This window comes from Pipistrellus hanaki (assembly GCF_964339955.1).
Source record: "Pipistrellus hanaki genome assembly, chromosome: 6".
Classification (NCBI taxonomy): Eukaryota; Metazoa; Chordata; class Mammalia; order Chiroptera; family Vespertilionidae; genus Pipistrellus; species Pipistrellus hanaki.
In genome coordinates this window covers 62,927,396-62,940,523 of record NC_140508.1, presented here as the reverse complement: position 1 = coordinate 62,940,523, position 13,128 = coordinate 62,927,396, and the positions used below count along the sequence as shown (strand labels likewise).

The 13,128-nt window shown below is 44.7% G+C and overlaps 1 protein-coding gene across 1 annotated transcript; it reads left to right on the top strand.

Moving 5' to 3' along the window:
• Nucleotides 1-1,728: 1,728 nt before the first annotated feature.
• On the top strand, nt 1,729-9,331 carry MC2R (melanocortin 2 receptor). Its single transcript, XM_084888534.1, has 2 exons — nt 1,729-1,833; nt 6,913-9,331. The coding sequence occupies exon 2, from the start codon at nt 7,045-7,047 to the stop codon at nt 7,936-7,938; it is 894 nt and encodes a 297-aa protein (XP_084744660.1). The 5' UTR covers nt 1,729-1,833; nt 6,913-7,044; the 3' UTR covers nt 7,939-9,331.
• Nucleotides 9,332-13,128: the final 3,797 nt, after the last annotated feature.

Genomic DNA, 13,128 nt, shown 5'->3' with positions numbered 1-13,128 from the left:
ATACTTTGGGCCAGAGTATAAGTCCCACAGGTTCTGGTGTATGATTTTACATTCTCGAAGCACTTTCACAAAACTGGTCTCATTTGATCTTCCCAAGGACCCACTTTCCATGAGGAAATGACAGACCCAGACACCCGGCAGAGCTGGGGCTCTACCAGGTCTTCTGGCTTTCAGTCGCATGTCCTTTCCACTCTGCTCCTTGAATAATTGGAGGAAGATGAGCACCCTCCATCTTGAGGAAAAAATAAACTAAAATAGCAAAACTTACTCTATACTAGGGCTTAGCCAAACCCTCTTAGGCCATCTTGTCCCTCCTCAAAATCTCTTCCATCTCCCCTAGACTCAGCTGCCTGGGTCTCCACACAGATTGAATCTGCTGAGACGTGCCATCTCCAAAGAGCTTCCCAAGCTCCAACACCCCCTCCATCTGGCAGCCTGCCTGGGGCCGGCTTCTGGATCCTGCCACCAGTTTTCCCAACCAGCTCATCAGATCCACAAATCTTTGACAAAGTCTTGTGATACTGCAAATCCGAAGGCCGAGGACAAGGTGTCTCTTCCAGACACCACAACAGTGGCTTTCTGGAGGCACTGCCCAATTATATAGACCGTCTCAACCGTGTGGCTCATCTGAGCTCCAGAGTGTGTTGCCAGGCACACAGCTCCTCCCCAGCAGTGCCAAGCCTGGAATGACCCTGAGTCGAGCAGCGCCCAGGAGAACATGCTCTGCCTCAGGGACAGGCCTGAGGAAGGGCATCGGTAAGAATGTGTTTCCCCGCCTGGGAAATCACGCTCAGACCTCTGCTCCCAGTCCTTCCAGACCACCCACATGGGAACATCTTTCAGCTCGGGGCTGGAGCTGGTATTTTCAGAAATGGTGACGGTTTGGCATCCGCCCCAAAGCTCCAGTTCTTTCCCAAACTTGGCCCCATGCCCTGTGTACACATTCAGGTTTATGTGCTTGGATACCAATGGCTGTTCCTCATACTTTTGTTTCCCTAGGCTGCCTTGAGAGAACTCTACTAGCCATTCTCCTCACCAACACATGCATGTACACACGTGCCTACATACAAATACATGCATTTACATGTACACACATACACATCAGCCCCGCCCCCTCTCTTGCCGGCCTGGCAAACAGAAAACCAGCAATAACATACCCTACAACTAACCATTTTGCTGTGAGTGATAGAGGTATCGGTGGTGGTTCCTGTGAAGTGTTATGACAGAAGAATTGGCAGGATGTGAGAGTCCTGCCAATTCTGCTGAAGAATTGTAATTTCTTCTTGCCTTGGCCCATGCTCTCTTAGCTGCCCTCGAGCCCACAGCTCCCTGCCTCACTGCCCAGTCTTGTGAAATATGGACAATAGGGTTATTCCCTTCTTCTGACGGAGATGGATGCATCAAATGTTTGTGAAATGTCTCTAAAAGTTTGCTGGAAATGTACAAAGCAATTCTTCCTAAACCATTTCCTCAAAACCCGTTGACTGAATTTCTTAGTTTGAAATTAAATGCAGCTCTACAACGATGTTAAAAAAGGAGCAAGGCCATCGTCTGCAGTCTGCCATGAACCTTGTCATAAACTTTGGAAGCAGCTCTGTGTCGCTGACCCAGGGAAATTGTGTCCTAATCTGTGTCTTCGACTTCACATCAGCAGAAACATGCAGTCCCTTCCACATGACATCTCCCAAGGTTATGGCAACAAACTAACGCCACTCCCGGTGATGCATGTGTTCCGGCTTCCCGGGCCAAGGTCCATTCATCCCCTGGCTCTTCTTTCAGACCTCGTTCGTTCTCAGTGAGCCAGGCCAGAACGTTCCCACCGCAGAGCGGAAGGTAAGTACATTTTCTACTCATTTCTCAGGTTCTTACGTGTTGGGATGCTAAGTAGGACAGTCCTAAATAGGTTGTATTCAGAATTCCACCTAAAAGCTTATCCTTTTTTATCCCTCCAGAGGGAAGATATCATTTTTCTAATTGAACTATAACAATAAAATCAATTACTTGTTTGTCTAACTAAAGCAGCCTTGCATGTTGATGAACTTGTTAACTTCTTTATATTCTTAGTCTCAAAATGATCATCAGGCTCTGTACAAGGGTGATGGCCAGGCTTTTCTTAATGGAAATGAGGGTGAAAAAAAATCATGATTCTTTTACCCTTTCATGAGAGTCACCTTTTTACCTGAATACCTTTTGTTTTTATAAGCACCATAGTTTTGCTGCCCTGGCAATTAGGAAACCTGGTATGCAATTGGCTTCCTACAACTCTGCCATTAACATACACACATGGATTATTTGTGGTTCTGGGACAACACTCTCTCTCTCTCTCTCTCTCTCTCTCTCTCTCTCTCTCTCTCTCTGCCTTTCTCATCCATTAACTCTGTAGTCCTCTGACTTCCTTGGAAGCAACTCAGGGTATGAAATAAATAAGCATAAAAAACATTCCTTACCACAAACTCCTCCAAAGCGGTCATCACTTAGAAAGCCACGCAGCCACTGCGGACTTGAGACACTGACTCTGCGTGGTTGGCTCTGTCATGGGGGCATGCACTCTATTGAACAGAAGCCCATTTCTTTCTATGAAAACAGCTATTTGCTATATTTGTATTTCCCTAGGCTGCCTTGAGATAATTCTTCCCAAACTCACACATGTACACACATACACATTGTATACATGTGTATACATGTACACACCTATCTCTACACATGCAAAACCCTACATGGATAGAAATAGGCAAGGGATAGAGGAGGATGCTGAGAAGACTGGGAAGAGGAGAACTCCCTTTAGTGCACACTATACAGAAGAGCAGGAGGGATGCTGACAAGCTGTGCTCCCTCATTCATCCTATAGAATAAAAGCCTACTATGCAAATTGACCCAACAGCAGAATGACCAGTTGCTATGATGTGCACTGACCACTAGGGGCCAGATGCTCAATGCAGGAGCTGCCCCCTGGTGGTCAATGTGCTCCCTCGGGGAGAGTGCCACTCAGCGGGAAGCTGTTCTGACAGCTGGTGAGTGCAGCGGCAGTGGCAAGAGTCTCTCTCACCTCCGCTGCAGGTGGGCACTAAGGAGCAAGGCGTACTGGACTGTGAGAGCCCCAGACTGCGAGAGGGATGTCTGACTGCTGAGCCAGCAGGTAGACATCCCCTGAGCGGTCCCTCGAGAGGGAGCAGGTCAGGCTGAGGGACAACCCTCTCCTTCCCCCAGTGCACTGGGCCTCTAGTGTATTTATAAAAAATATCCACTGGGCCTTGGTGCCAGGCCTTGCTACAAGCCTGGCCAGACTGCCTGCCTGCCTTGAGCCTCTACAAGTACCAGGGGGTGGAGCAGACAGCTGCGGAGCAGTCTTCACTTTCCCTGCTTCCTGCATCTCTCACCGCAGAGGAAGAGTTCTGCTCCCACAGCAACTGAGCTCTCCCTGCTTCAGGGCAATTTAAAGCAGTTCAGCATGAGAAATGTCTAAGCCATTTTATTATTAACCTTGTTAATTTTTCTAGGTACGCGTCTCATCTAAAAACTCAATAGCTAACTAACTTTTACTAAGACCCTTTGGTCTGGTGTAAGCAGCATTCGTCTGCCGTTCACTGTACACATATTGCCCTGCCCGGCGGCTTCTCTGTGAGGCGCTGAGCATACCCAGATGGCAAGGACAGTGCTCATCCTAAAACTCAGAATCCACTTACGAAGGAAGAGCATGTGTGTAATGTGAGCAATGCCACCAGAGAAATAAAGACACACAGTGCGGCGGAACACGGGGGGGAAGCTCCCTCGTGCTCCTTTGGGCGAGGGAGGCCGCTGAGGAACATCTGCACAGAGAGAGGCATGTGTGTGCTGGGCATGAAAAGGTGATGAAGGAAGTGGGGAAGGGACAGTAGTTGTCAATCATACCACCCTGACAAGAAGGAAAAGAATGGGGCTGCCTCAACCCTGAAATTCGGGGTCACTTCAAGGCCTCTTGTAACTGGTGCTAGACAGAATTTGAAGGAACTCTATCTAACAGGGAACCCAGGAGAGAACATGGGCCTTGGAGCAAGGCAGACTTAGCAGCTGGAGAACCTTGTTACTTAATCTCTCTGAGCCTCAGTTTCCTTATCTAGGAAATTAGTGGGGTAGCGAGGAACATTTAATTGGAGCATTAAAAGAAAATACCTTTTACTGTGCCCCTTCTCTGACCTTTGACATAGAGAGCACTATGAGAGGAGCCACAGTGATACCAAATTGCCTTTAAAATGAAGAGTTTTAAGAAGGTAATGATGTATTTGGGGAGTTTGGGGTTTTTTTTATCTGTGAGAGTATTAATTAAAATTGCTAAGCATACGTGTGGGGCCCTGCACAGTGGACAGTGAATTACCTACAGTGCTTGTAGGCAAGCCAGTCCTCTTCCACATCATGTACAACACGTGCAGCCATGACTCATTCATTAACAAGTCACCATACCTTATCTGTTCTCTTTCTCAGATGTGCATGTTTATCTCCACAGCTAAATTTTTTTTATCTTCATCTGAGGATATGTTTTATTTATTTTTGAGAGAGAGGAAGAGAAAGATAAAAGGGAAGAGAGAGAGAGAGAGAGAGAGAGAGAGAGAGAGAGAGAGAGAGAGAGAGAGAGAGAGAGATCAGCTGCTCCTGTACATGCCCTCAACTGGATAATTGATCCCAAAACCTAGATATGTACCCTCATAAGAAATCGAACCCACAACCTTTTGGTGCACAGAACAATGCTCCAACCAACTGAGCCATTTGGCCAGGGCTCCTCAGCTAGATTTTTGTGGGCAGTACGGTATTTCCTATCTTTTTCATTTCCAACACACGTAATCATTTTCTAGTCAATTTTAGGGCATTCCCATAGATTTACAGGATTGGCAGCAGCAGCTCACGAATGCACATCAGCAGAGCTGGGTTTTAGAACCATTTCTTCCTAAGAAGTGCCAGGAACTTGCCAGCATTTCTTTTTTTCTTTATTAATTCTACCATCAAATGCACTCAAGATTGAAAATATACACCAAATCTGACCATATTTAATGGACTCAACTATAAGACAAGAGACTCTGTCCAGACAGTCTGGATAGGTGGTTCACGCTTGGCATATATATATATATATATATATATATATATATATATATATATATATATATATATATGAAAGAGAGGGAGAGAAAGAGAGAGAGAGAGAGAGAGAGAGAGAGAGAGAGAGACTTCTTTTTTTATTGTTTAAAGTATTACATATAATTTTGCATATGTCTCCTTTTTCATGGAACCTTCTTGTTCAACAGATTGGATGAGGCCTGCCCACACTGGGGAGAGCAATCTGCTTTTACTCAGACTACTGATTCAAATGTTAATCTCATCCATTAACACCCAGAATAATGTTTGACCAAATACCAGGCACTGGGAGGCCCAAATTGACACATAAAGTTAACCATCAAAGGCCTCATTCTCTTCAGCGTGTTGGACATGAGTGGGCTCTTTAGCATACAGACTTCCCAGGGCCCAAGTAGGTAGAACTAGAGTAACTAACCATGGCAGGTGGCCTGGCACTGAGAGAGTGCCCAGGTTGCAGGACTCCTAGTCCTGGGAACACAGGACCAAGTGGTTAACCCGGATTGAACCCTACCAGCAGCTACCACCTGCCACTCCACCCCTTTCCTATTCATCTTCCTACCTAACTCTAACATTTCTACCTTAATACCTGACGCCAGTCCTTTGTAAGAAAACCAGTTCCTTTTCAGAAAAACTTTAGTGTAAGACAGTGATGCATGCCCTGTGGACTTTGGGTCAAAAGCTACACTTGATTGGCTCTCCCAAGAGCTGCTTTACAACATGGCACCGGCTTCTAGCAAGCCTGAATGGAGGGGATGAAGCTCCATTTCTTGTGGGGAGGAGTATAAAGAACTTGTGGTCATATCCTTAATACCACCACAATGGCAAAGGCAAATTTGAAACATTTCATAAAACCATCTGTGATGTCCTAGCTGGTTTGGCTCAGTGAATAGAGTGTCGGCTTAGGGACTGAAGGGTCCTGGGTTCGATTCTGGTCAAGGTCACATGCCCAGGGCGTGTGCAGGAGGTAGCCAATCAATGATTTTCTCTCATTATTAATGTTTCTATCTCTCTCTTTCCCTCTCCTTTCCTCTCTGAAATTAAAATGTGTGTGTGTGTGTGTGTGTGTGTGTGTGTGTGTGTGTGTGTGTGTGTTTGTGTGTGTATAGCCACCTGGAAACTGAATCAGTAAAAAATTTACATGCTTTCACCTGAAGCAAACTTCTCACAAAGTCACTCAACTATGATCTAGTCGGCCTTTTCTGCTTGAGGAAAACTGGATCCTTTGACTGCCATAATTCAACTTCAACCTAGAAAAAACTTGAAAACGTTGGAAATCTCCAGAAATACATTTCCGCGAGTTCAGTCTTTGAAACAAAAATAATGAGTATTGCATTGCATAGTCAACTCTGGACATGTCCATCAATACGTTTGCCATTATTCTGTATGCTGTAAGGTCAGACAGTGAAAAAGAAAGGACCCAAACACCTCATCAGTCCCCTGAATCCAGCCACTCCTCCCAGTCAGAGAAGGTAGCTGTGTGCTTTCCTGTGTCTACACATTTCCTTACTTCTTTCATTTCCTTACTTCTTTCCTCATTCTAATTTGGCTCACATAAAATTGGATTCATGAGAAGATGCAGGGAGGGAAAGAGGAGAGGACAAAGACCAATCTTTATTTTTATTTCTGGGCTCAAAATCCCAGTAAAGATTTGTCACTGAGTGCTGAAGATGAAGGCCCAGTAAACTGTGTTATTTAAAATATTACACCATTCTATTTCACTGGGGCAATAGAGCTTTCTTAAAGTTAACGTGGCTTGTTTTTATTTTGCAGTTTATTTCCCAACTGATATTGTTATATATTCTTTCCTAGGTGACCGTGTGGTTTTTCCCTCGGATCTCTCACAAGAGTACACCCACTCCCCCCAAAAAAAGGTTCTGAAAAATCAGTCCAGTTTTCTATCAAGTCCAAGCAACATCACTGTCCTAACCACAAGCAGGAGAAATGAAGCACATAATCAACCTCTATGAAAACATCAATGATACAGCGAGAAACAACTCAGACTGTCCTCACGTGGTTTTGCCAGAAGAGATATTTTTTACCATATCTATCGCCGGGGTGCTGGAGAATCTGGTCGTCCTTCTGGCCGTGATCAAGAACAAGACGCTCCAGGCACCCATGTACTTTTTCATCTGCAGCCTGGCCATTTCCGATATGCTGGGCAGCTTGTACAAGATCTTGGAAAACATCCTGATCATGCTCCGAAACATGGGTTATCTCAAGCCTCGTGGCAGTTTCGAAACCACGGCCGACGACATCATCGACTCCCTGTTCATCCTCTCCCTCCTGGGCTCCATCTTCAGCCTGTCTGTGATCGCCGCGGACCGCTACATCACCATCTTCCACGCGCTGCAGTACCACAGCATCGTGACCGCGCGCCGCGCCGCGGCTGTCCTGGTGGTCGTCTGGACCTGCTGCACCTGCAGCGGCATCACCATGGTGATCTTCTCCCACAGCATCCCCACGGTGATCACCTTCACGTCACTGTTCCCGCTGATGCTGGTCTTCATCCTCTGCCTCTACGTGCACATGTTCCTGCTGGCCCGTGCCCACGCCAGGAAGATCTCAACCCTGTCCAGAGCCAACATGAGAGGGGCCATCACCCTGACCATCCTGCTTGGCGTCTTCATCTTCTGTTGGGCCCCCTTTGTTCTTCACATCCTCTTAATGACGTTCTGCCCAAACAACCCTTACTGCGCCTGCTACATGTCCCTCTTCCAGGTGAATGGCATGCTGATCATGTGCAACGCAGTCATTGACCCCTTTATCTATGCCTTCCGCAGCCCCGAGCTCAGGGAGGCATTCAAAAAGATGATCTTCTGCAGCAGGTACCCGTAGCATTACTGATTCTCACCAGGGGGATTCATGATCGTCGTGGTGATATTGCCACGTGATAGAATAACACGCCAATACCAATAACATGCCAATACCAATAACAACAAATACCAATACTGCCCTCTCATTCCCTAGTGTGCATGAGGATTATTCCACTTACTAGTGTTGGTAATAGTTTGGTTCTATGTAAACAGGCTTGCTGGAGTACAACTTTTATGCATAGAGAGATAAATAATGTACTAAAAGGGACAGAATACAGAGCATATACAGCGATACATGTGTGAGAACTTTGGGCGAAGAGGAGAACTTGCTCTTTGATCAATATCCTGCAAGCCTATGACCGAGTGGCCTTTCCAGGCTGGAGGTCACTGTAACGGATTTCTAGAAGTTAGAGTACCAGGACAAGTATTCAGGCCAGAAACAATACATGGGCCTTTGGAAGCCAAAGGTGCCAATAAATTGCTGCAGCTGAGTTTGCCTGTTCCACACTGCATTGCAGAATGCCTGCCTGCCCTCCCTCCCACCTGTCTGCTTTTTTGGATGCCATTCCAAATCTTTTTGGAAGCAAGCAGGATATAAATTATAAATGCCAAACAACCAGCTTTGAGTTTTCAAGAATAAAGGAACCGTCTCAGTCAGACTTCTTTGCACACTCAGCACCCCACTGCCTTTAAAATCCTTTCTTGGTTAAAACTCCTCGTACCTTAGAAGCATACATTTCAAAGGAGGAAATAAAATTTTAATCAACTTGGTTCCTGTGTGTAAATAAAGACCAGAGGAAAGTTGTGAACATCTGAAGAAGGTATACCCAATCTTTGTGAGTTTGTCCAAATGTAGAAGTAAAAGAAAAGAGGCCACAAGTCCCAATATGTATTTTTTTAAGTGAAGAGAGAGAGAGAGAGAGAGAGAGAGAGAGAGAGAGAGAGAGATCATCATGCTTTGATACTATGGGAAAAACCAATACCAAAATATTACTTCAAGAATTTGAAGAACAGTGCTATTGTTGAGACCCAAGGCAGACACTGATGGTAAGACATTTTATTTTCTTCACAGATGTAGAGACTCAGTCACTACAAAATTTCATCATACCATCAGCTACAGGACAGATGCCAGATATTAAAAAGAGGCATTGCCCATGGGAATAAAAGAAACAGTTTGTAAACTCATCTGTTGTTAATAGCTAAATAAATAAATAAATAAATAAATAAAGCTTAAAGAAGAAGCAGAAGGTGGGTGGGAAGAGATCAGCCAATGAACTTGAATGTATATTTGCATAACCCATGGGCACAGACAATAGGGTGGTGAAGGCCTGGGGAGGGGATGGCATGGCAGGGGGCCCTGCTACAAGAGGTCAATAGTGAGGAATAGTAGACATATGTAATACTTTCAACAAAAAGGATTTAAAAATTAAACAAGAAGAAGGAGAAAGAGAAAGAGGAGGAGGAGGAGGAGGAGGAGGAAGAAGAGGAGGAGGAGGGGTAGGAAGAGGAAGAGGAGGAGGAGGAGGAGGAGGAGGAGGAGGAGGAGGAGGAGGAGGAGGAGGAGCTTCTGGCCATAGTCCTAGCTAAGTTGGAGAGTGGCTTAAAGGGGCGAGAGATGAAAGAGTGAAAGGAGAGAAGCCAGATCTTCAGATTCACGGGTCTTCAGGATCCAAGGAGAGGGACAGCACCTTCTGGAAGGGGCAACACTACACCTCAGTAGAGTTTTTCCTGAGCCGCTGAGAGCAGAAGCCAGCCATAGGACTGCTGATGAGTTTGATATTAGGTGTGGGGAGGAATGGGATCTTAAAAAGCAGAGCAGAAAACATGGAGTTAAGGGAAGACAGTTGTAGGCATTTTCCCAGACGGACTCCTTCACAGTTTGGAGATGAAACTTAAAGTGTCCCTTGTTATCTGTTCTGTAATAATCCTCTGGTCCTTCCCCCTCACTAATGAGATATATTACACTAATGTATATTAAACCAAATTTATTAATAGATAAAGTACTATAAGTAACTTTATTTTCCATAAAACCTAAAGCACTGCTCTATAAATGACTTGTAAATGTTATTTCCACCATTAAAAGAATAATGTAGAGCATTATTTTTCTGTGATTAAACTGAGTGTTCTCAATAAATTGTAACCTTTCTCCGGTGTTGTGCTGTTCTATAGAGGTGGGTAGTGCAATGTCAGCCCTGTCATAAACGGTCCCAAGCGGCTGTTCTGCCATTGTTGCCAGCTTTGCTACGGCTCTCAAGCTCTCAGCTGTCACATCTGGCTGTGGTCATAGGAAATCGCCTAGATGTACTTCTGCTTCTCACTGCCTTCGATTTGTTGTGTTTAATCTAAGATACAAATCAAGGAGGCTACCCTAACAGTGCATAAAGGAAAAACAGGCTGAGTGCTTACTCGGAGACATTTCCAACTCTAGGCTAGATTCAATTCAGATCAGGGTCATCAGAACTCAGAATTACTGGGAAAAAAAAATGGTTTCTACCTCTACCTTCCTATGTAATTCAAACAAAAATAGTGTGGAAGTGCATTCATTTGAGTAAGGAAGACCATCAAGGCTCAGATTTTTCTCACGATTATTACTTTAACTCTTTTGTCAAAATATCATTTTTTTAAATTGCTTTGTTAATGCCATGGGCATATTTTCAGTTTTGTTGATGATCTAGCTTTCGATCATTCAGCTGAGAATGTTAGTAAAAATATGAAATATTATAGCTGGTCTGATGTCCTCTTTAAGGCAGGGGTATACTACTTTTGTGCCCTCTCTAATAAAACGGAGGGAAGCTTCCTCTCTCTCATTTCCCCATTGCTATGCTCTGAATGTTTGTTTTCCCCAAAAAATTCACACAGATTGAAATCTTACTCCTGAAAGGTGGTGGTATTAGGAGGTGGGGCCATTGAGAAGTACTTAGATCCTGAGGGTGGGGTCCTCATGAATGGGATTAGTGCCCTTATAAAAGGCTACAGAGAGATCCCTTACCCCTTCTGCCATGTGAGGACACACTGAGAGAGGGTACCGGCTATGAACCCAGAGGAGGAATCTCATCCCACCATGCTGACCTCAAGAACTGTGTTAAACACATTTCTGATGTTCACAAGCCACCCGGTTTGTGGTATTTCATTATAGCAGCCCCAAAACACTAAGATACCCATATATGCATGGACAGACATGAGTAAGTCAATAAACACCCCACTCCTTCAACCACATATTCACTGGCCTGAGAGAACAGTCAAGGAGCACCCCCAGACCAGTTGGTTAAAACCAACTGAGAAGCATAAGCATGTCAATAATGAATCCTGAAAAATTGCCAGAGTTAATGCTTCCTGGACTGTGGGGACATCTAGTAACAACAATAATGCCTATTACTGGCCAGGTATATTCTGAGCTTTACATACATTAATTCTCACCACAATCTTAAGACTACATACTATTACTATCCCCATTTTTTTTAGGTGAATAAGCTGAGGTTCAGAGATATTCAGTAACTTCTGTGGCACCAAACTCTAAGGTAGTCCTTGTGATCCCTGCCCCCTGGAGTCTCACATTTTTGTACAACCTCTGCCCCTTGAGTGTGGGCCAACTGTGACTTATTTCTAACGCATAGAAAATGGCAAGTGTGATGGAATATCACTCTCATGATATATTACATTATATAAAAGAGTGACACCCATTGGCAAAGAACAATAGGCAGCCTCTAATTGCTGTGCAAACAATGGAGGCTCTCAGCCCTGAATGCTGCTAACAGCCAAGTGAGTCTGGAGGCAGACCCTGAGCATCAGATAAAAGTGCAACCCAGCCCGCACCTTGATTGCAGCCTTGTGAGCTAAGCCTAGATCCCAAGCCATGGAAACTGTGAGATAGCACATGTGTGCTATTTTAAGCATATAAGTTTGTGGAAATTAGTTGTGCAACCATGGAAAACTGACACATTTACCCAACTCAAGTTAGTGAGTTCCAGAGTTAGGAGTCAATTCTAGGCTGCAGTATGGCCCCAAAGTCCACTCTCTCTGATGCTATGCTGCTCCACATGCAAAAGAAACAACAACAAGGTCATATCATGACAGAATGACTTTCTCTCATCCCATGCCAGGGCAGGCAAGTCAAGAATACCTTGGGCCTTCCTTTTCCAGCTGAGCACTTATCTCCTAATGTAGGGTGTCACAGAGAGGAGGGCATCATTATCCCCACCCTACACCCAGAGCCCTGGCTCAGAGATTTTTTTCTGAAAGGGAAAGCAGGCCATAAAATAAATAGCTCTTTATCTCTTCCCAAAGTGACTGACTTCACTGTCAACAGAGGGTAGAGAAATCACAGCACTCTCAGGAACAGGAAATTGAAAAAGGAACCCTAGATTCATTAGAAATCTAGACAGATCTATAGGCCAGGGAGTTTGTTGAGAAAAGAAGGGAGCAGTGGGGTCAAAACAGATCTCAGAAACTGACTTCAAGAGCCATCCCTTCAAAGGAACCCTAATTTGATTAGTCTTTGGAGCAATTTATGCCCCAGGGCATTGTTGAAAACAATAGTCAGCCAGTAGTTAGTGGGGTTAACATCTGGGTATGGTCAGGAAAACACCAAACATAGCACTGTCAACACCACTGTCAGTCATTCCTGGTTATGGTAAGCTAGCTCAAGTCTGCACTCCATCCCCCAGAAGAACACCAGGGGCATAATACTGCAGGGTGCAGGGTGGAGTGAGGGGTAGAGTTCATTAAAATAATCCAGCCCGGCACTAAACAAATAAACTAGCAACAAAGAACAAGCCCCAGAAGGGGGAGGGGACCAGTACCCAGAGTTAATACACTTTATTATCTAAAATGTCCAATTTTCAGCAAAAAAAAATTACAAGGCATGCAAAGAAACAGAAAAGTATAACCAATAAATACACCGAGGGGGTGGTAGAGGGGGAGGATTGGCAACAAGAACTGCCTGTGAGAGCCAACCAGATGTCAAACTTAGCAAAGATGTTAAAGTAGCTGCTATAAATATGTTCACAAAATTAAACACAGAAATCCGGGGAGTGCTTAATGAAGAAAGAGATAGCTGAATTTCAGTAAGAAAACCTAGTAGCATATTTTATTACTCACTATTGTCCTCCATTCCCCAGCTGGCCAGTGGTTGCAAAAATGGTGGCCCACCAATTCTGCTTGCTGGTTCCAGGACCTGGTTCTCAAAAAACTGGGGTTGTGCTTTTTTGACCCG